This window comes from Delphinus delphis, chromosome 2, assembly GCF_949987515.2.
Source record: "Delphinus delphis chromosome 2, mDelDel1.2, whole genome shotgun sequence".
NCBI lineage: Eukaryota > Metazoa > Chordata > Mammalia > Artiodactyla > Delphinidae > Delphinus > Delphinus delphis.
Genome location: NC_082684.1, coordinates 171,379,111 through 171,401,924, shown reverse-complemented (window position 1 = coordinate 171,401,924; position 22,814 = coordinate 171,379,111). Strand labels below are relative to the sequence as shown.

Below are 22,814 nucleotides of genomic sequence, written 5' to 3'. Positions count from 1 at the left end.
AAACTCGACCGGGGATGGATCCACTTCCAAGCTCACATGGCTGTTGGCAGCCTTGAGTTCTCTGTGGGCAGTTGGCCTGGGGTCCTCAGTTCCTTGCCGGCCATCGGCCTGAGGCTGCCTCAGCTCCTGGTCGGCTGGGGTTCTCTGTAGCTTAGCTTACAGCACAGCGGCTTGCTTCATCGAACCCAGCGAGGAGAGTCTACAGAGAGCATCTGCTAGCAAGATGGAAGTTAGAACGCTGCATAGTCAATTAAAGTGGAATCACTGTTGCTGTATGTCATTGGTTAGAAGCAAGTCACAGGCCCCACCCACACTCGAGACAAGTGGATGGCGGGGACATGAACTCCAGGAGGGCAGGCATCACTGGGGCCATCGTGGAATCTGTCCGCCAAAGATGGGATCTTTTGTGTAAAGTTTTGGTTTCGTCAGAGCTATTCTTTCTTTTGGGTTGTAGTAGATATTTTAACTCGATTGAGGGATTCTTGTGCAATATAGCCATGTTCCTCCCAAAGAAGGAGAGGACTTCACCTGTGGAAGGTGCAGCCAACTCTAGCGCCTTTTGTCTTGGGCCGGTTGTGTGTTTACCAAATGCATGTGATCAGCGGCTGCAGGAATTGATGTCTTTTTTCTGATGACAGACCAGAATCAACTAATTGCTGACTCACGCAGAATTTCATAAGGAGAAAAGTGGAGGTGAAGGAAACCAGGTGTTGGAGATGTCAGGGTCATCATTCCGAGGCTCCGCCACCTGGTAGAGGGCCTGGAAGGCACTGTCTCCCTTCTGCCTAAGCTGTAGTTGCAGACAGTGGGGCTTGAACTATGAACTCACTGCCTATCTGTGAGGTCAAGGACAGAGGGGGGAACGTAGATCAGAACAGAGATAAATAAAAAGCACAGATGACATAATGAAGGAGGGTCCACGTGTCCTGAGGAAGAAGGACCAGGCCCCCTCAAGTTGGGGTGACAGAATTGAAGGTAAGTGTATGGAGACATGTGCACTGAAATGGAGATGCAGGAAACTGCTCTGAGGGGTCACACCATGATCATGACCATCGTAATTTACTGATCAGCTAGAAATAATTTCTGCTAGTGGCCGAGACCCAGAGCCACTGAGCGGGACAGAGTCATGTAGAGGCACAAGTGGCCATGAGAAATAAAGAGGAACAAGGGAGGCACAGTGCACAGCTAAGACAGGACACCATTGATTCTCAGCCTCCTCCTTGCAAATTGTCAAATACTTTGCCGTATGTGAGTTGAAATAAGAACTGGAGGCGTGCCTACTTTCTTCACTAGGGCCGAATGCTGTTCTACTTTGGTCTCCCCAGATTTAAGTTTCTTGAGCCTAAACCTGTCTAGTTGTGGGTAAGGAAAGTGCCCCCTTACACATAGTTGCCTAACGTAGACTGAAGAATAAGGAATTTTAGTAGCTGGCGTTGGTTTATTCAGGATGATTAGAATTAGAGGTACTGAAAGTTAGTTTTGACTTGACTTTTTCCATCAGCCTTCATATTTTTGTACAAGCATCCATCAACTCATAGGTAACAAAGTTTTGACAAGTTGGTGATAAATTGCTGGTGGGGCGGGCATTGGTGGTGAAACCAGACCTTGGCATCTTGGTTGTGGTTAACCTAGTTTCCTTGGTGGAGCAGTCCTCTTCTGGCCATGTTGCTATGGTGATTGCCTTTTTTCTTCCCTAATAAGTTGAAGTTTATAAAGTGCTGTCACGTATATTGTTCAGTATATTCTTCCAACCAACTTTTGAAGTCAGTATTCTTATCCCCATCGTACAGATGCAAAGACCGAGGCTTGTGAAGTTTGATGCTTAGACCAGGGCCTGTCACTAATAAGTGGAGGACTTGGAAGGCAGGCCCTAGACGTCCATGTTTCTCCTGTGAGGTCCCTTTGCCTCCACCCTCACCTCTAACACAACTGCCTTGGGGGCACCAAGGCCCAGTCCAACCAGACGTCTCACTGTGCCGTCATTAGAGACCAGGTTGAGGCAGGAAGGGATGAGTGTCAAGGTCCAAACACCTCTCATGGGTGTGTTCCAGCCTCCCTTCCTCCTTTTAAGTCATAGGGAAGGAAAGAAAACTAAAGAGTAAATTATAAAAAAAAAGAGAGAGAGAAGATAGAAGAGATGCAAGTAGAGACACTGGAAAATTGGAAGGTGCTTCCAGCAGCCACCATGGTGTCAGCTCCTGAGTTAGAAGCTGGACGAGGCAGCATACACCAGACCGCCTCCTTCTCTCCCGAGGGCCCAGGTGGATGATGCCCCCTCTGGCAACTGCATCATTTAAGAACATTTTTGTACCGTGAAGCATAAAGACAAGAACCTTACTGAATACAGCTTTTGCTCTTTGATTCTATCTCGTTTTCTGATTTGCCAGGCCCGTTTCTGCTTACCGTGCCGGCTTTACATCTTTGCTGTGGACATCTGACTATAAAAGTCAACATTGATTGCAGCCAGCATTATGCCAGACAGTTAACATCCATTATCTCATTTATTATCTACACCAATCAGAGAGGGCGGGTGACTGTCCCCAATCACAGAAGAGGACATTGAGACACCAGATTGATCTGCCCAGAGTCTTCCAATCAGGACAGAACCATCCCCGGGGCCCATGCCATTAGCTACTGTTACCTGCGAGACTAAGGTTTTCCCAAGAGGAACACAGTTTCCTACCCTTTCAGTGTTGGTTTGTTTTTAATTTGGTGTTGAGAATTTCCAAATCACGTTGGGTTTTTTTTTTTTTTTTTTTTTAGTCGGTGCTCTTCAAGGTGAAGGAATTTGAAGCAGATAAAAAGCGGGAGTCAGGTTAATCTCCCAGTGTCTTTACATTGTGTTGCAAGAACTTTACGCCTGGGAAGACATGCTAAGACTCAGGTGTTCTCGATTTAGTAACTGTCGATGTTTTTTTAGTGTTTAACGTCCTACTGCTCCTTCTTAAATCAAATAAATAATCATAATCATTGCCGACATCTCTACTGTGGAATCTTAGCTCCAAATCAGTTCACACCACATAGTTTGACAGAGAACGGCACTGCTTCTGTTTTTCAATAGGGCTCTGAGCTTTGTTTCCTTATGTACTTACAAGCAGATTTTACGCAGATTTCAGTGCATATAGAGTCCAACAAGCAATGCATATTAGTTGGATGGTGGGAAAGTATCTGATTCAGAAATAGAGTTTGTTTTTGTAAGTTAAGATTTTCTCAGTTACTGGAAGTTTTTTCTGCTTCTTATTGAAGTCTCAGAAAACATTGCCACTTGATTCTTTCAGATTATGCCAAAGCTGAGATTTTTGTCTAGGTATAGAATTTCCCCCACCTCTTCCTGAAGACAACAGCTATTATATAAGATATGATTCTTTTTTTGTTTTTGGCGGCACTGGGCAGCTTGCAGGATCTCAATTCCCTGACCAGGGATCGAACCTGGGCCACAGTAGTGAAAGCCCGGAATCCTAACCACTAGGCCACCAGGGAACTCCCTAAAATATAATTTTATATTTTAAAATTTATTTCGTGCTTCTGTAGATTTCTTGGAGAGGATGTGACTTTCTGATATTAGAAAGAAACAAGTTTAGGCTCTGAGACGCATAAGCCATTGTTAATCAGCAAAAGTAAATATTCTTCCCCTGTTTCTAGGACCTTATATGTTTTTATAGCTGGATATAGTCTGATGTTCTCTCCTGCTTTAATGCTCCTGTAAAAACTTGTTTGAAGTGCTTGGAAATTACCAAGTTTATGTGTTTTCTCCCTGCCGGTTTGCCAAACAATACTGTTTTCACTGAGTCTTCCTTATCTAAATTCTATTACCCATTTTTCTGACCTTCAGAGACCTGAGGTAGCAGTTCTCAAAGTGTGGTCCAGGGATCCCTTGAAGTTCCCAGAAACCTCTGGGGGGCCTGTGAAGTCAGTTTTTTATAAAACACAAAAGTATAATTTGCATCTTTCATTTCATTGTCTTATAAGTGCACTGTGCAGTCTTCCAGAGGCTATATGGAATGTGAGCTTATACATTCTTTTTTTTAAAATTTCTAATTTAGTTTCTAATATGATAAATGCGGATAAATATAACCCATGTAGGCAAAGCTCTTTGGGAGTACTGAATAATTTTTAAGAGCATAACAAAGTCCCAGAACAAAATATTTGAGAACTGCCGCTTTAAGGGTGTCTTCTGGGCAGAAAGGATGTTGATTTTAGTGATTACACAGTATGAAAATTCAGTGAATAAGAACTGTGCTGCAGAAGCATATTTTGCTCCAAAAAGGAGTTGGCCAGCTTCAGTCTTCATTTCTGAATGTTCTCTATGAACAGAGAAGATGTATCCTGTTGCTTTCATTAGTTAATCTCATTGCTTGATATTATTGATTCTTACTGAACCAGTAACAAAAGAAAGAACAATCTGATGTTGAGAAAGGCTGTTTAAAAATGTATCAAGGTCATCCTCATAGTAAAAAATAATCTTTTCAAATGACTGCAGTATACATTTGGTATGGCTTTGGCCTTCCTACCAGCATTTAGAAATGTATATTTATTTCATGTAACACCATTTAGCAATCACATAGGTTTCCTCTTCCCATGAATTGCAGTGTAGAAATGCTCCGAATAACTAAAATTGGCTTAGGGAAACAAAAGAAAAATACAGTTTCACTCCTGGCTTGTACTTAAATGCCAGGCTGTAGAAATATCATCTCTTCAGAGCTGACAGTGACTTTTTTCCGTGTCTGCAGCCTTCACCTCACCTTTTTGGGTAAATGATTGTGCTAAAAACCTAGGAATCCATTCATTCATTCAACACCTATTCAGGCCATTATTAACCAAGGGTTAAGCCTTGGGTGGAACCTGGGACCTGGAGATTTCGGGTCCTTTGGCTTTGAGATCCACAGAAATACTAAAAGTATGAGTTCTCTATTAAATGTCAAGGACTTAAATTCTCTCAATTTAGAATATTAAACTATTTTAGCTGCATTACTGCATCTTTGTAGATTCCATAAATCATAACTGAGTGGCACATAGTAAATACTCAGCTAAGGACTGCTGGGTCTGTAAACACAAAGCCCATCTCCTCCCAAAGTGAATCAGTAATCAATCAGCAGTTCTTGTCACAGAACGTTAGAAACCTCAGCACAACTACTAACATCCATCAGAGCCGACACTCAAAATGAAAACCCATTTTCCACCTTGGTCTTCTCCCCTACCAGTAGTCTGGGGGCATGCAGGAATTGTGATGATCTAATTTTAAAGGCAGTTTTTAATTTTAAAGTACTTAGATAAACAACAAGGTCCTAATGTACAGCACAGGGAACTATATTCAATATCCTGTGATAAACCATAATGGAAAAGAATATAAAAAAAGAATGTATATATATGTATAACTGAGTCACTTTGCTGTACAACAGAGATTGGCACATTATAAATCAACTATACTTCAATTAAAAAAAATTCTAAAAGTACTTAGTGGTAATTTAGGACAGAAAAGATAGAATAGCACTATTTATATGCAAGTTATTTGTCACTTAAAATTTATCCAATATTTCTTCAAGAAAAAAAAATATCGAGTTAACTGGGAAAATGCAGTTGTATTTGTATTAAGTTTTTTCTTTGTACAAACAAGCAAATGTAGTGACCTTTCTCACTTCTGTTGTCAAGTATCCTGGTGTCTGTACACTTCCTATAGTTGCTGTCTGGAGCTCTTTTAAGGATAAGACTTGAACAAATCCAAATGGGGACTTGTCCTGACCTTGAGGGTTTGTTATTCCCATGGCCTAATGTAAAAATTTTGATGTTCTGGAATGATGGATTCAGATGCCTATTCTGATCACCTTTTAATCAAAAGATGGCATAAGAGACCAGGGCCACTACTTGGCAACCAGCCATTCATTCTTGGCAATTAAAATGCTTCCCTTCCCATACTGACCGATATGATTTTTACTTTTCTTTCATTTTTATTGCTCACGAGAACAGAAGAGCTACATCTTTTCCACGGGCTATTGGACAAAAAGTTTCTCAGCCATTTTCAACTGTTGTTTTCAAAATGTCAGACGTGGCAGTCTTAAAAGCGTGATCCTCCGGAACACATGCTGAGATTGTTCTGCCCTATCGTGTAGGCTGTTAAAGTTCTTGGCATGGGGATATAGATGAACTTGTAGTGTTCCCGTTGGTTTTGTCTGGGTCATGGACAATACTGACCAAAGACCTGGTACACAGAGATAGGATAGAACATGTCGTGTAGCTTATGTTCTAAACTAGTGGTTCTCAAGCTTTATGTGTATACGAATCACCAGGGGATCTTGTGAAACTGCACGTCCTGACTTGGTAGGTCTGCGGTGGGCCCAAGATTCTGCAGTTCTGACAAGCTCCCATGGGATGCTAATATTGCTGGTCTGGGGATCATGCTTTGACGCCAAGTTTGTTTACTCCTCTTATTTAAACCTCCCAACTTTTTTTGTTTTAATAAATTTATTTATTTTATTTTATTTTATTTTTTTGGCTGTGTTGGGTCTTCATTGCTGCAAGTGGGCTTTCTCTAGTGGCGGCGAGCAAGGGCTACTCTTCGTTGCTGTGCGCGGGCTTCTCATTGTGGTGGCTTCTCTTGTTGCGGAGCACAGGCTGTAGGCACGTGGACTTCAGTAGTTGGCGGCGCACAGGCTCAGTAGTTGTGTCTCACGGGCTCTAGAGCGCAGGCTCAGTAGTTGTGGCGTACGGGCTTAGTTGCTCTGCAGCATGTGGGATATTCCTGGACCAGGGCTCGAACCCGTGTCCCCTGCATTGGCAGGCGGATTCTTAACCACTGTGCCACCAGGGAAGCCCGTCCCAACTGGTTTTGTTTTCACTCCAACAGGTTACAAAAACTTCAGGCTTGAGGCCAATGGAACCAAGAGATATCAAAGCTGTTCAAGAACTAACCAACAGTTACCTGAAGCAGTTTCATCTAGCCCCGGTGATGGATGAAGAGGAAGTAGCCCACTGGTTCCTCCCCCAGGAGCACATCATTGACACTTTTGTAGTGGAGGTAAAGAGAAGGTGATAAGATAGTACAGAGAAGTATGAGAACGCTGTGCAACTGAGTCCATTTTCCAGAAGGATCATAGAGTGTCCATTCCCTTCCTGCCCACATGACCCAGTGCTTCTGAACCAGCTTCCTGCTCACCCTTTCAGAACCAGCTGTTCTTACAGCTTCCATTCCTGGCAGAAGAGCACACTTTTACTACTTGATCATGGGGAATCAGGGTTCTGATCTGCTCTGTTGTTGTCTGTGTGACTAATTGCTTTTCTTAGTTTTGAAAAGGCCAGTTTGGATGATCTCATCTGAGAAGGATGTGTCCCAAAGTTTAATATTGTTTTGCTTTTGCAAAACTGGTTGGAACTGAACTGCCTTTGTTCAAGATGGCATAATTCAACCACTTCACTCAACCCTTGTCTTCTTGATTTGTAAAAGGTTTTTTTTTGGTTTTTTGTTTGTTTGTTTTTTGGCCATGCTGTGCAGCTTGCAGGATCTTAGTTCCCCAACCAGGGATAGAACCTGGGTCCCTGGAAGTGAGAGCACCAGGTCTTAAACACTGGACCACCAGGGAATTCCCTGTCAAAGTTTTATATAGCCTGAATACTGATACTTTGTATTGTGGTCCATTTCTGGGTTCTCTATTCTGTTCCATTGATCTCTGTGTCTGTTTCCTCACCAATACCACATTGTCTTAATTACTGTAATTGTATAGTAAGCCTTGATACCAGGTAGAGTGATTCCTCCTACTTTATTCTTCTTTGTCAAGATTATTTTAGCTAATCTAGTTCCTTTGCCTTTGCATGTAAATTTTAGAATAAGCTTGTCGTTATCTACAAAAGACCTTGCTGGGATTTTGATAAGAATTACATTAACTCTGTAGATTAATTTAGGTAGAATTAACAAGTCTTCCAATCCATGAACATGGCATGTCTCCATTTATTTAGGTCTTCTAAAATTTATTTTGTCAGCATTCTGTAATTTTCAGCATCCAGATCCTGTATATATTTTTTAAAGTGTTTACCTAAATACTTCATTTCCTTGGAGTGATTATAAATGGTATTATGTTTTTAATTTTGGTTTCCACATGTTTATTTTTAGTATGTAGAAATGTAATTGGTTTTTCTTTGTTGCTCTTGTATCCTGCAGGCTTGCTGAAATCACTTATTAGTTCCAGGAATTTACTTGGAGATTTCTTGGGATTTCCACATAGACAATTGTGTCATCTACAAATAGGGTCAGTTTTATTTCTTCCCTTCCCATGTGTATGCCTTTTCTTCCTTTCTCTTGCCTTATTGCAGGGGCTAGATATTCCAGTACTTTATTGAATAAGAGTGGTAAAGATCAACATCCTTGCCTTGTTCCTGTTATTAGGGGAAAAGCATTCAGTCTTACCCCATGAATCTTATTCCATGATGTTAGCTGTAGGTTTTTCATGGAAGCACCTTACTGATTTGAGAAAATTCCCAACTTGTTGAGAGTTCTTATTATAAATGGGTGTTGGATTTTGTCCAGTGCCTTTTCTGCTTCAATTCATACAATCATGATTTTTCTTCTTCATTTATTGATTTTCATTTATTGATTTTCAAATGTTTGACCACCCTTGCATACCTAGAAAAATTATCCACTTGGTTATGGTATATAATTTTTATACATTGTTGGATTTGAGGTGCTGATATTTTGTTGAGTATTTGCTGAGTTCATGAGAGATACTGGTCTGCAGTTTCTTTTTTTGTACTGTCTTTGTTTGGTTTTGGTATCAAGATACTACTGGCCTCATAAGATGAGTTGGGAAGTATGACCTCCTCTTCTGTTTTCTAGAAGAAATTATATAGAATTGGTGTTAATTCCTTAAATGTTTGCTAGAATTCTCCAGTTGAAACCATCTGACCTTAGAGAATTCTTTTGTGTTGAAATAATGAATTCACTTTCTTTTATGATTATAGGACTGTTCATCTTGTTTGAGTTTTAATACAGTTTAGAAGAATTGGTCTGCTTCTTCTAAATTGTCAAATTTGTAAGAATAAAGTTGTTCATAGTATTCCCTTTTAATGGCTACAGAATCTGTAGTCATAGCCCTTATTTAATTCTGGTAGTTCTGTCAGTTAATGAGAGGGGTGTGGAAGTCCCCAACTATAACTCTGGATTTGTCTTTTTCCCCTTCAGTTCTGTCAGTTTTTCTTGATGTCTCTGGAGGGTCTTGTTTGGTACTTATACATGTTGGACCTGCATGAGTTTCTAGTGGATTGATCATTTTATCATCATGTAATACCCCTCTTTGTCTTCAGTAGTTCTCTTTGCTCTGAAGTCTACTTCCTTGTATATTAATACAGGCAGACCTCGTTTTATTGCATGTCGCTTTATTGTACTAAGCAGATACTGCATTTTTTACAAATCGAAAGTTTGTGATAACCCTGCGTCCAGCAAGTCTGTTGGTGCCATTTTTTCCAACAGCGTTTGCTCACTTTGTTTCTCTGTGTCACATTTTGGTAATTCTTGCAATATTTCAAACTTTTTCATTATGGTTAGATTTGTTATGGTGATCTTTGATGTTACTACTTCTAGTCGCTGAAAGTTCAGATGACGGTTAGCATTTTTTAGCAATAAAGTGTTTTTAAATTAAGGTATGTACATTGTTTTCTAGGCATAATGCTATTGCATACTTAACAGACTACAGTATAGTGTGAACAAAAGTTTCATATAAACTGGGGAAACAAAAAAATTCATGTGACTCGCTTTATTGCAATATTCGCTTTATTGAGGGGTCTGGAACCAAACCCACAGCATCTCTGAGGTATATGTGTATAGCCACTTCTACTTTTTTAAAATTCATGTTTGCATGGTATATCTGTTTCAGTCCCTTTACTTTCAACCCATCTATGTCATTGAATTTGAAGTGAATTTCTTGTAAACGGTATATATTTGGGCCATATTTCCTTATCCACTCTGCCAGAATCTTTTGATTGGTGTTTTTTGGCATTTACATTTGATGATTATTGATATGTTAGAGCTTAAGTCTTCTATATTATAATACATGTTTTCTGTTTGTTTCTTCTGGTTTCTGTCCCTCTGTTTCTGTTTCCTTGCCTTCCTGTTCCTTGAACATTTTTGGATGTCTTGATTTATTTATAGTGCATTTGAGTATATCTGTGTAGGTCTCATGATGGTTGCTCTGGGTATTACAGTGTACAGATGTGACTTATCACAGTCTTCTGGTATCCATGTTGTACCACTTCAAGTGACTTTACTTCTCTTTACTTTTTCATCATTTTTTTCACATCTTTATTAGAGTAAAATTGCTTTACAATGTTGTGTTAGTTTCTGCTGTACAGTCTCATTGTTTAAATATCACTGTCTTGAGTATCAGATGGTGTCATAATTTTTGTTTCAATCATCGTGTCATTTATAAAACTCATGAGAAGAAGCATAGCTCAAAGTATGTACCCAGATTTCTGTTCCTTCTTCCTTCCTTCCTTTCTGATGCTCCATGATGCTTTCTTTTATGATTTCCTTTCTATTTGAAGGATGTACTTCATCCAGTCTTAAAGGTATGTCTGCTAGCAGCAAATTCTTTTAGTTTTCATTTGTCTGAGAATGTCCTTATTTCCCCTTCTTTCCTGAAGAAAGTTTTGCCAGATACAGAATTCATGGTGGACGGTTCTTTTCTTTCAGCTCTTGTGCCACTTGCTTCTGGCCTCTGTGGTTTCAGGTGAGCAGTCTGCTGTCATTTGAATTAGTATTTCCCCATAGGTAATGTGTTGTTTCTCTGTGGCTACTTTCAAGATCTCTCTCCGTCTTTAGTTTTTGGAAATTTCATTATGATGTGTCTTGGTGTGGATTTCTTTGGGTTTATCCTGTTAGAGTTCACATGGCTTCTTGAATCTACTATGTCCGTTTTGCCAGATTTGGGAAGTTTTCAGCCATTGTCTCTTTCAGCCCCACATTTTCTTCTTTCCCTCTGGGACTCCAATGATATGAATGGTGAAACTTTTGTTACTGCCCCACAGATCCCTGAGGCTTAATTCTTTTTTTTTTTTTCATTCTGTTTTCTCTCTTGTTTCAGATTGGGTAAATTCAAGTTCAGTGATTCTATCCTCTGTCATCTCCACTCTACTGTTGAGCCCATCCAGTGATTTTTTTTTCCTCTAATTTCTGCTGTGGTGTTTTCAAGTTGAAAATCCTTAATAAAGCTGAAAATTTAGGTCTTTAAGTCATCTCTCACTTTTGCTTAACATCTTTAATTTCATAATGTTTGAAAAAAAGGTTTAACGAATCAGAAGCACTCAAAAACCAGATAATACATCCTCTGGAATTTTCTGCTAAAACAAATATTAGCAATGGCATATGTGGTCTAGCCTCCGCAGCTGTATACTTCAAATATATCATGGTTTGAATTATATGCAGACTTGCATAGGTCACTGCAGGTAATAGAAACAATGCAAACAATATTGGCTAATTTCTTGTATTGAAAGTGTACCAGTGATGACAAAACAAACACCATCTTTTGCATCCCTTTTGATTTTTGATAGCTTCAGATTTTCTCAGTTATTCACACACATATATTTTGGTGCAGTACCAGTGCCTTTTTACAAGCTTCTAAAAAACTAGCTTCCAAATCCTATCCAACTTCACTTTAAGCTGATACAATTCCTGCCTTGTGCCAAGAAGATTATTATACAGTATCCTTTAGTTGGAAAAGGTAGCCTTCTAATCCTTGGTGCTCTTATTCCTGCAAAAACAATGAATTTACTTTTATCACTGTCCCATAAGTCTAGAGAGACTCATTAGTCAACCAGAGAGCGTTCCTTTTAGAACATTCTGCTTCGTAAGAACTTGATGCTAGTTGCTGACGAGCACTTAGGCTGAGGCACAGCTCCACGCTCTTCCTTGGCCTCTGCCCAGCATATGGTAAGGGGCTCCACATCAGACCTGGAGAGCGGAGCATGAGCTGTTGCTTTTCATTCTAACGGAAAGCTGTGGTGCAAGTCAGAGATCAAGACGTGAGCTGAGATGCCTGGATGAAACTTGTTCAAGGAGATGTTTACCTGACATTGCCTTTGTTCTTTAGAACTCCAGTGGTAAACTAACTGACTTCCTGAGCTTCTACACGCTCCCCTCCACAGTCATGCATCACCCCGCCCACAAGAGCCTCAAAGCCGCCTACTCCTTCTACAATATCCACACAGAGACGCCGCTGCTGGACCTCATGAACGACGCGCTCATCATCGCCAAGCTGGTATGCAGCTCACTCCTTGTCATCCCGTGTGTGTCTCCAAATACGTATATTGGAATATATAAAACATCTTGTATTTTCTTCCACACGGTGGGGGGATTTGTTTGAGATACTTCTTACTGTTGACAGTCAAAGGAAGAATTTTGATAAGAGGTTTTTTTTTTAAATTTAATGGCTATTTTCATCATTAATTCTGTTGTAACTTAACCAAAAAGACATTTTGTACAAATTAGAAACTTGTAACCCTTATATAAAGATACACGAAATTCATAATATAAGGAATATAAGAAAACTAACGTGATCCCATGATACAGGCATACCTTGGAGATATTGTGGGTTTGGTTCCAGATGGTTCCAGATCACTGCAGTAAAGCAAGCGTCGCAATAAAGCGAGAGCCACACAAGTGTTTTGGCTCCCAGTGCATATAAAAGTTATCTTTACACTATAGTGTAGTCTGTTAAGTGTGCACTAGCACATTTAAACAATGTACAGACCTTAATTTAAAATACTTCATTGCTAAAAAAAAAAATGCTAACCATCATCTGAGCCTTCAGCGAGTTGTAGTCGTATCAGAGATCACAGATCACCATAACAAATGTAATAATGAAAAAGTTTGAAATATTACAAGAATTACCAAAGTGGAACACAGAGACACGAAGTGAGCAAATGCTATTGGAAAAATGACTCTGATAGACTTGCTCGATGCAAGGTTGCCATAGACCTTCAATTTGTAAAAAACCCAGAATCTGTGAAACTCAATAAAACAAGGTCTGTCTGTATGGGGAAAATATGAGTGTATTGCAGTGAATAATTGGCAACAGTAGTTTTCTGATTCAAATAAATAGTCTGTGAATTTTAAAATTAAAGAAATTTAATTTTAACTATTGGAGTTATTATTATTAAAAGGATTTGAAATGAAAAGAATTAAATTCAAAATGTTCCTTACAATATTTGCATTATTTTTCTATTTCCTCAGTGTGGTAGTAAGGATAATTGTTAAATTCTTGCTACAAATAAACATTTTTCTTTAAAAAGAAATTGAAATCAGCTGATGGGGACATTTTGATGTAATTGCTGAGTGAGAAGATAAATATTGTTCACGAGAAATTGGGAGCAACCCTTCAAAAGTGTCTTCCTTGTAGTCTTCTAGTATTTGATCATTGGAAACATTTTTTTTAATCTATTATAAGTGGATCCCTAAATCAGCATTCTTCTTTGCTTCTTTGATCTTGTAGCTCATTTTCAACTACCTCCCCAAAAAGGCCAGTAATAAGTTATTTAAGGTAAAACCCCTGAGAAATAGAAATGTAGGTGCTTCATCTATATCACATTTTGCATAGTATTATCTAAGCTTTTTTTAAATTCTGTTTTTACTATTGAAATGTTACTAAATTTATTTCCCATTATCAGCCCAAGACAGATACACGATTTAAAGTCTTTACAGCTTTGATTTCTTGGCGTAGGTTCAGGTAAGTCAGAACGTAGAAAGGCCAGTAACTAACAGTTCTGGTGATAGAGCCATCTAGGCAGCTGTTTGCTTCAAAAACAGGGACAAGGGCTTCCCTGGTGGTGCAGTGGTTGAGAGTCTGCCTGCCGATGCGGGGGACACGGGTTTGTGCCCGGGTCCGGGAAGATCCCACATGCCGTGGAGCGGCTGGGCCCGTGAGCCATGGCCGCTGAGCCTGCGCGTGCGGAGCCTGTGCTCCGCAATGGGAGAGGCCACAACACTGAGAGGCCCACACACCGCAAAAAAAAAAAAAAAAGAGTAGCCCCCACTTGACCCAACTAGAGCAAAGCCTGCACACAGCAATGAAGACCCAACGCAGCCAAAAATAAAATAAATAAATAAAATAAATTAAAAAAAAAAACAGGGACAAAATATTTCCTGAAATTTTAATAGATTCTTTTTTGTCAGCCATCAGACTGCACTTTTCGATTCAGCATTTCTGGATAATCTTGCTAACTCCATCAGATTCACTGCTTGCTAGTTTAATAAGACAGTTTTGAACTGAATTCCTAACCCATACTATATATTGCAGACATTAAACCTTATAAATGCATTATCATTTCAAGCTATTAGTAGGGGAATGAAATGTTATACTGAAATACATAATATACAAAACACTCTAATCCTTTGAAACTTTAAAATTAAATTTTTTTTACATTGACAGAAAGGATTTGATGTATTCAATGCACTAGATTTGATGGAAAATAAGACATTCTTGGAAAAACTCAAGTTTGGCATAGGCGATGGCAATTTACAGTATTACTTGTACAACTGGAGGTGTCCAGGGACAGAGTCCGAAAAGGTAAGTGAAGTTGATAAACCTTTGTAAACTTGATAAATTTACCTAGAAAATCCCATATTTGCTTCTCTTCGGATTGTTGAGAGGTTTTTTCTTTAGTAGCTTTTTAAAAATATAGCTCTATTGTACTACATTATAATTTTTCTTGCTCACTTGTTTTTGCTATTCCGTTTCTTCCCTCCCTTTAGGTTGGACTCGTATTACAGTAGATGGATATTTCTATTTCTAGAACTCTGATGTCATCATTTGTTAATATCCTAGTTAATGATTCCTGGAACTGCCATTCCAAAGAATAAAAGCACAACCTAAGTGACATCGAAGTGTCAGTAACAGAAAAGATGGAAAAACATCGATTGGTGACCAATAGAACACATTTCTAGCTAGAATGTTAACATTCATCCTTTTTTTCGCTGTTGACCCATTTGTAGGAGGGATGGAGGGAGGATACAAAGAGCACATTCCTCTAATTTTCAACCTTCTGACTGTCTCCCAATGAAGAGAAGGTATTTGTCCCTCTCTAGAAAAATGGACGGCTTTTCTATGGATTGAACAGAAATCACAGAATCGTGTAGGAAAATCTTTGCCATTGTGTGGAGATAAACTGCTGCCTTTCTGTTTATTAAGTGAGGGTCTGTGGGTCCATGTAGCAGAATGAGGGAGCCATTTGGAAAGGGTTTACTTATGTCACTGCACATGATCTCATCGGGGACACCTATGGAGCCAGCATTTCTGTAACGCAGTGATGAGCGGTAGGTGTTAAAGTGAAGAGTGAGATAAAAATGTACTGGTTGACTATTTCTCTAGAAGCAAAGTTGCCAAATCAATAAACACACAAATGGGTACTTTGATCTTCAGCAGGTTCGTGGCTTGGTTCCAAAGCAAGGTTTGGGGCAAACATTGTGTTCTCTGAAGAGCACACAACCCTGACAAACTAGACTGTTCTGCTCCTGCAGAGACTCTCTTCTTCTCAGCAACAGCCAGGATACGTGAGGAAAAGAAAAATCAAAGCCCTCAAGTCAGAAGACATGCCCAGTGGCGTTTATGAGTGCCATCAGGACACTGATAATTTGAATGTTTTTTATTACTTATGCAGAATTGCACATATTTCTTTATCCTGACTCTAATTTATCATGAAAGCTGTCGTGCTCTAGGAAGATGTCTTAATTGTAAATAAGTCTTGTGGTTTTGTTACTGATGGTGTTTTTATCTAGGATTTGAAAATCCAAGTTTCTCGGTGTACATAGATAATGTATATATCACCAATAGCCCAAGGGGAAAAAGATGCTGGACAAGGCCACCTAAAACGGCCTCGACTCAAATACCACAAAGTAGATACTTCTTCCTGCCTTTATGTACCAGTGCCTAGGCCGTTCAGTCCAGAAAAATCTAATTACCTTCGACAACAGGATGCCCTTCCTTCATGTTACAAGTAGTCAAAGGACACAATCATACCTTATAAAAACAGGCAGGAGCTGGCACACTGTGGCCCATGAGCTAAACTCAGCACAGCGCCTGTTTTTGTACAGCCCACGAGCTAAGAATGGTGTTTACATTTTTGAATGGTTGAGGAGGAAAAAAAAAAAGTTTTGTGACATAAAAATTACAGGAAATTCAGATTTCAGCATCCATAAATAAAGTTTTATGGGAACAAGGCCTCATTCATTCATGTGTTGCCTGTACGTGGCAGGCAGGGTTGAGTTGTTCCGACAGAGACTGTGGACCCAAAGGCCTAAACCTGGCCCTTTAGGGAAAAAGTTCTGTTGCCTCTGATTTCCTCTAAAAATCAGAAAGCCTCTTTCTGCAGCTTCCCGTCATCCTGAAGGCCACCCCACAGCTGTGGCACCCTGGGACCTCCACTAGGGGGCATGCGTGGGCTCCGAAGTCGTCCTTAATTTAGGACACCACAGTTTTCCTTCTCGAAGACGCGAGAGAAGACTTCTCCTATAGGATGATTCAAACCCAATTGCGTTACCTTTCTTTTCCTAACGTGAGGAGGATGCCTGCAGAAGCAGAAGTGAACCAATTCACTGAAACACCAGAATTAAGTAAACAAGATTTTTAACATAATCCAGAGTCGAGGCTCCAGTTGGGAATTACGTTCCACTCATTTTTATGGCAATCTTAACATGAAGTAGGTTTTCGAATAATTGCAGGATTGTCCCTCAGAAATTGTGTCACGGGCTCACCCCATGACAAAACTGTGGCATTGTTCCTCTGTTCACTTACATAATTGCAGTTAATAGAGTTCATGTTCTTTTACTCAGTAATTTTTAAATACAGTAATTTATAAATTATTAGCACATTTGCCACTTTATAATGCCTCTTTATAATTTACGCATGTTACCAATGAGCATTTTAAAGTAGAAAATCAGTACAGCTGCTTGTGTTTATAAAGTAGCCGTTAGAACTAAATTTCAGTGCAATACACAGTGTCTTACAGATTCAAAAAACCCACACCACCCCGTGTCCTTTGTCAGTAATGGAAATGCTCTGGTCCATGACGTACCCTTGCCCACACACCCCACCATTTTTTGGTCAAGATGGCATTCAGTAAATTTAAACGGAGGTGGCATAATCCACAGATCAACCAGAATTTAGGCTGAAAATAAACCTTGGCAAGCCAGTACCTTTCCCGTAAATTACAGAAAGCACCTTTCCAAACACGTGCTGGAAAGAGCGGATGCGTTAACAGAGCACCGATCCTGTTCATATACTAACACGAGCGACCCCGGTCATGGCAGACCCACCTCTGAGCATCCAAGCTCCTCCACTTATTTTTTTATTCTCTTCCCGCTTTATTTCACCTAATTACCATCATACTTTGGATACATGCTAAAGTCCCAAGGAGGTAAGTTAACCGTGTAAAGGAGTGAATTCTTACCTAGTCAGAATAGCTTATCTGGCAATTTTGATAGATGTTTAGCCTTTCTCCCAAGCCCACGCTTAGGCCTGCCTACAAAGAAAGGCAAACTGACAGTAAAAAATAATAATGTATTGTTTCTGAGGACAGTGTATTGCTTGGCATTTACCATCTTTCCTTTACAACTGATGGTGCACCTGCCATCCAGCTTCATCTCCCCCGCCAACTAGAACCGTGTCTGTGTGGCCTATTTGCCAAGTTCGGACAGAAAGATGTCCAGTGTTGCAGGATACAGATATCCTTGCTCACAAGCATCGTGCCAGCCTTTTAAAAAGGGAATTTATACAAGCATGGACATTAGTTTCAATAAAGTTTTGTTTTGATACTCATACTGCTGAACATTCTCTGCACTTAGTGTCCCTAAGCTTCAGCCTATCTGTGTTCTACAGTCAGAGAATCTTACACATTCGAAAGGAACGATACTAAACAGTGTCCCAAGAATATATGTAAAAGTCATTTTATTCGCGGCTTCTCTACGAGGTGGCGTTTTACAACTGTATGAAGTGACAGGTTTATACAAGGTTACTTTGAAGCCGTTTTTTTACTTTTGGGTGGCTTCCTTATCTTATTGGGGTTTGGAATCAGTTTCTTTATTTTCAGGGGTTGTAACACTGCAGCCTGCTGACCCTCAGCAAGCTTTCTCTTGGATTTAGGGAGGTCTTCGAAGGAAGTGTCCAAAATCTCTTTGTCTTGGCTTTCCAAAGACTCCATCTCCGGGTTCTCTCCAGGGTCTTCAAGTGTGTCTCGGAGCCACGGCACGTCCAGACGGGGGACTCTGGGGATGATGGCCCTCACTTCCTCCGCAAAGGCAGCGGTGTTTCTTTTGAACCCCAAGGCCAGGACGCACGTCAAGCCCATGGCGGGTGCGAGCCTCTCGCTGAGCCGGGGCACCTGGCAGGCAGGGACACCTCTGCTGGCGCTCAGCGGCACCAGGTGCGCGGTGACGATGGCCGGCTTGGCCGACTTGCACGCCAAGACCAAGAGCAGCTCGTTCCTCTCCAAGGCTCTGGTGACCTCATTGATGCCGATGGCAAGCTGCTTTCTGACGTCGGCAGGGGTCCACCCTGATGCCTGGGGCTCACCTTCTGGCTTTTCCTCCTTCAGACCCTCACCAGTGTCCACATCCATGCTGCACGTGTCTCCGCTTTGTGTTTTCAAAGCGGGCTGCTTTCTCTTTCTCTTCCTGTCCTCAGTCTTCTGAAGCCCAAGAGATTTAATCCTGTCCTCCAGGGTCTGTAGTATGAAGTGCATATCCTCCCTGTCCAGGGCACCCCAGCGGATGGTATACGGGTTGTTCAATGATGTCTTCACAGGTAAAGGTCTGGTCTTCCGCACAGAGCCCCTCCCTGGTGCCTGGGGGGCTGCGGCCATTCTGAAGACCCTTCACAGGAGCAAAACGACAAAGGAAAACACGTGTTAACTAGACATGCACACCTTAAGGATATCTTGGCTGTGCCCTTTCTGATTTTGAAAAGGCTAAAGGAAGCCTACTTATATACGACATATATACACATACATATATATATGTGACCATACATCTAACTTCTCTTTTAAGTTTTCCCCATTTTTTTCTGTGATTCGGTCTTCATTCATATACACGCAATTTATGAATGTTTTGCGTTACTGTGATCATACTGAAATCTATTTATTTCCTTTAAAATGTTCCATGTTGCTACTTGTTCATAATTATTTATCCTCTTCAGGACCTCTGGTATTAGTCTGATAGATTTGTTACCATTTTCTGTATTGCCCTCTACTTAGGCTTCCGTCCATCCATTCAGCAAATATTCACTGAGCACCTCCAACTCTTGAGTCACGGGTACCGGGTTTCAGCCTTGAGCAAGTTCCCACCACCACCTCTGTGAGTCCCCGAGTCCGCCTGCCTCAGCACACAGTCTCTAAGGGCCGTGGAAGCCTCTGCCATTCATAATTAACCAGCTGTGGTTTTTTTTAAGAACTGGGACCATAATGTATGCACATGACTAAAAGTCCAAATGATGCTTTCATTCTGTGCCCTTTGGTAAGTCTCCTTCCCTCCCTGGACCCTAAGTTTCTTGTCTGTCTTTCCTAAAACACGATACACAGATTCCCCCTTCCCCTGATAGGTCCAAGCTGGCCGTTCCTCTGGCTGACAATGTGATGAAATCTAGGGAAATATCGTAATGAAATTTAAAGATATTAATCCATTAAGGCAAAATAGTAACAGGGATCCTTGCTGGGGAAATGTTATAAACCACTGTTCAGAGGAGCATGTCCTGTTTGTCCTGCCCAGAGGCAACTGCATATTCCTCTTTCTTCCCTCAGTTTTCTTCCTGGGCTCAGCCGGGAACCACAGGGACCCAAGGTGCAGAATTGAAGGAAGTTAAACAAGCCAGCTCTGGAGAAGTCTGGTTTTGGAACTGTTCCTGTTTTCAGGTAACCAGATTTTCTCATTCCAGGTCATTCATCCCACGCACACCTGCTACCCGCTTCCCCAAGCACCCCTGGCAGGATGAAAAAAAATGAAATCTCCTTCAATCAAACACCCTCCTAAGAGCCCGGCTGCTGCTGCTGAGGAGCGGGTGTCCCGTGGAGTGTGTCATAAGGCACGTTCTCCAAGAATTATTTGGTTCTCACCCGATTCCTGCGTGATGGCCCTGTGTGTGGAGGAGGAAACAGACTCAGGTTAAGTACCATGCCAGAGTCACAGCTGGTTTCCCAAATCCAAATTTTATGCTCTTTCAATCTTGGCTGCACCTAAAAAATAATCTGTGACTTTACAAAAGACAGAGATGGTTGGTCCGTACCCCAGGTCTGCTGAATCAGAATCCTGGGGAATACAGCAGGGCACCTGTACTTGTCAAAAGGCTGCCCAGCTTAATGTGATACAGAACCGGAATTGGGCACCATTGGTGTAGGACAGGGGGCCTTTCCACAGTGGAAAGGCCTGAGACAGGGTCTCCTGACCTCCACCGGCCTTAGACGTTCCTCCTACATCACCTTCTCACGGAACACCAAAACTCAGCTCCCTGGGGTGTGAGCTCAGACCTCGTTCGTGTCAGCGTTGCCCACTGCTAGAGACTCGGCGTCTGCCCCCTAAGCTGCTTCCTTCCGGTGCAGCCCCCCCCCCCCATCCCCATCATCCCCGTGCAAAGCAGGAGGCAGCTCATCCAAATCCAAGGAAGTGACTGGCAGAGGCTGGCACCAGGTTGAAGATGGTCAGGAAAAGGGAAATAAACGACCAAGGAGCAAACATGAGGCTCTATCGGAGCTCTGCCAGACCACAAACTGCAGTTCATGTGCCTCAGCATTCAAACAGGGAGTAAGTACTTACAGTCACGTGCTGCTCTGGGCATCAGCTCCTCCTGTCTTCAGAATCTAGGCGAGGAAGACAAGAGCCAAGTGGTTCAGATAAGTAGAGTCTCATGGGATATAATCCAAAACCGAAGTGGAACAAGTAACAGCTTTGGAGGAGAAAATGGGGAAGGCCTTGCTGAGGTGCCTTTGGAGGCCGCTGCTGCCCATGAGGTCAAGTGCACACTCACTGGAGTGACATCCAAGGGCCCCCATGTCACCATCAGCCTACCTCCTTACACCCCACCATGGAACCACATACTGTTTAATGAGGTCACCAGTTCCTCCCCTCCATGGCTTTACGCACATTCCCTCTGCCTGGGGAACTATTCCCACCCTCAGCCCTACCACCACCTTTCTTACTTGAACAAGTATTTGTGGATTATCCACAATGCACCAAGCCAGAAAGATGATGAATTAAAGCAAAAACAGCCACTGAGCTCATTGGGCTTAGAATCTATGTGGGAGACTTACCCACAAGTAAAATATAAGATGTGATGCACATTAAGGTCAGGGACCTACAGGATCCTGAGCAGAGGCCTGACTCAGTTGAGGGGGTCAGGAAGGGCCTCCCCGAGGAAGTGACCTTTTAACCCACATGTGACACCAAAGGGAGTACCTATTCGGAAGAGCATCCCAGGGAACTGCATTAAAGGAAATGATGTCAGTGTTGCCGGGGCAGAGATGCTAGAGAGAGCGGAGAGAGCGGGAAAGGCGAGGAAGGACCAGACGGTGAATACACTTGCAAACCCTACAGTGGGAAGCGGTTGTAACGTTCAAAGCAGAGGAGTGGCGTGGCTGGAAAGGCGGCACAGAAAGATCTTTGGGGATTCGGCCCAGGAGGAGTCCTTTGCCACGACCGGAAGCAGCAAAGAGGCTCCAGAGTAGTCCTGGTGAGTGACGGTGGCCTTAGCTAGAGTCGCCGCAGAGGGGATGGACGGAAATGCATGCTACTTGAAACAGTTAAGAGGTGCAATCCGCCCGACTCAGTGATGAACTCGGGGTAAAGCAGAAGAAGGACTCAGGGAGGACTCCGAGTTTCTGGATCTGGTAGCCGACCCCCGAGTTACTCTCTTCCTATGGCCTGCCGCCTCTCTATCGAGTGCCTACTTACTTCACTACTTAACACACGCGACTGGAGTCATTTTCTGGTCCCCCTCCACTTCTAGACCGCGGAGTACAGAAGGGCCAGGGTGGGGCTTTACCTATTTCTCGTACCCGACAGACGCTCAACTCCAGGCAGAGAGCGGAGCGTGAGCCGAGGCCGGGACGCAGGAAAACACGCCGGTACGGGCGGGGGCGGACCCAGGGACGGGGAGCCTGGGAGACCTTGCGCGCACCCGGCCCAGTGCCAGGCTCGATCCCCACCAGCGGCCCCTCCGGATCTCAGACCCCAGCGCAGACCCTCACTCACAGTCGTCCCTGCGCCGGTTCCACGTGGGCCGCGCTGTGCGTACGCAGAGCCCACGCCTTCCCGGGCCCCGCCTTCCGACGCGGTGGGGCGGGGGAAGGGGAGGAGGAACGGCTCAGAGAACACGTTTCATTCTTCTGCATCGGGCCATTTCCAAACGGGAAAGTCGGCCCAGGGCGTCGCGACAGAGCGACGAAAAGTTTCTATAAAAACCCTGAGTTTAGGAGCGGGTCGGAGGCTCTGAATAAGGCCCTCCAGCGGCAGTGCGCAGGCGCATTGTGTGTCTCGCGAGACTTCAGGTTGCCTGGTAACCGGCCACCTGCTCTCCCGGTTGCCCTGTCTGGGGAGCATTGTACCGCGGTTAGACTCCGGAACCTGGCGGTGCCGGCTGACGCCGCTTTCTTCTAACCCAATTTCTACCTTTCAGTGCCTGGCAGTCTGAGCCCCTCACTTTTCTGCTTTTGGCTTGCCTAAGGGACGCAAAATTCTGACCCAGTTCCCCCATCACCGAGCCTCTGCCGAATCCCCGGCACCGTGGAAATCAAGATAAATGGGGGATGGGGAGGTGGATTGAGGAAACCACGTGTTTACAGGCACCAATGTAGGAGAT

The 22,814-nt window shown here is 42.5% G+C and overlaps 3 protein-coding genes across 9 annotated transcripts in view; 2 read left to right on the top strand and 1 right to left on the bottom strand.

Moving 5' to 3' along the window:
• Positions 1-16,762, top strand: part of NMT2 (N-myristoyltransferase 2) — a 56,416-nt gene extending 39,654 nt beyond the window's left edge. The window contains exons 9-12 of one of the 2 annotated variants that reach the window (XM_060006285.1): positions 6,842-7,012; positions 12,069-12,236; positions 14,406-14,543; positions 14,729-16,762. In XM_060006285.1, coding sequence (XP_059862268.1) covers positions 6,842-7,012; positions 12,069-12,236; positions 14,406-14,543; positions 14,729-14,749 — 498 coding nt within the window. In that variant the 3' untranslated portion in view covers positions 14,750-16,762. Of the gene's footprint in view, positions 1-6,841; positions 7,013-12,068; positions 12,237-14,405; positions 14,544-14,728 lie in introns of those variants that run through there. The other variant, XM_060006286.1, reaches the window with a different exon arrangement.
• Positions 16,763-17,888: 1,126 nt separating this feature from the next.
• RPP38 (ribonuclease P/MRP subunit p38) lies at positions 17,889-22,747 on the bottom strand. 6 transcript variants are annotated; one of them, XM_060006290.1, is made up of 3 exons: positions 22,625-22,747; positions 20,774-20,817; positions 17,889-18,841 (listed from the first exon to the last, which is right to left on the bottom strand). In XM_060006290.1, the coding sequence occupies exon 3, from the start codon at positions 18,829-18,831 to the stop codon at positions 17,983-17,985; it is 849 nt and encodes a 282-aa protein (XP_059862273.1). In that variant the 5' UTR covers positions 18,832-18,841; positions 20,774-20,817; positions 22,625-22,747; the 3' UTR covers positions 17,889-17,982. The 6 variants fall into 6 exon arrangements, with proteins under 6 accessions (XP_059862273.1, XP_059862271.1, XP_059862272.1 ...); XM_060006288.1 differs by lacking the exon at positions 22,625-22,747 and adding an exon at positions 22,012-22,458; XM_060006289.1 differs by lacking the exon at positions 22,625-22,747 and adding an exon at positions 22,208-22,458.
• Positions 21,586-22,814, top strand: part of DCLRE1C (DNA cross-link repair 1C) — a 119,984-nt gene continuing 118,755 nt past the window's right edge. The window contains exon 1 of the mRNA XM_060006281.1: positions 21,586-21,686. The gene's annotated coding sequence lies outside the window, so the exon portion shown is untranslated. The remainder of the gene's footprint in view (positions 21,687-22,814) is intronic.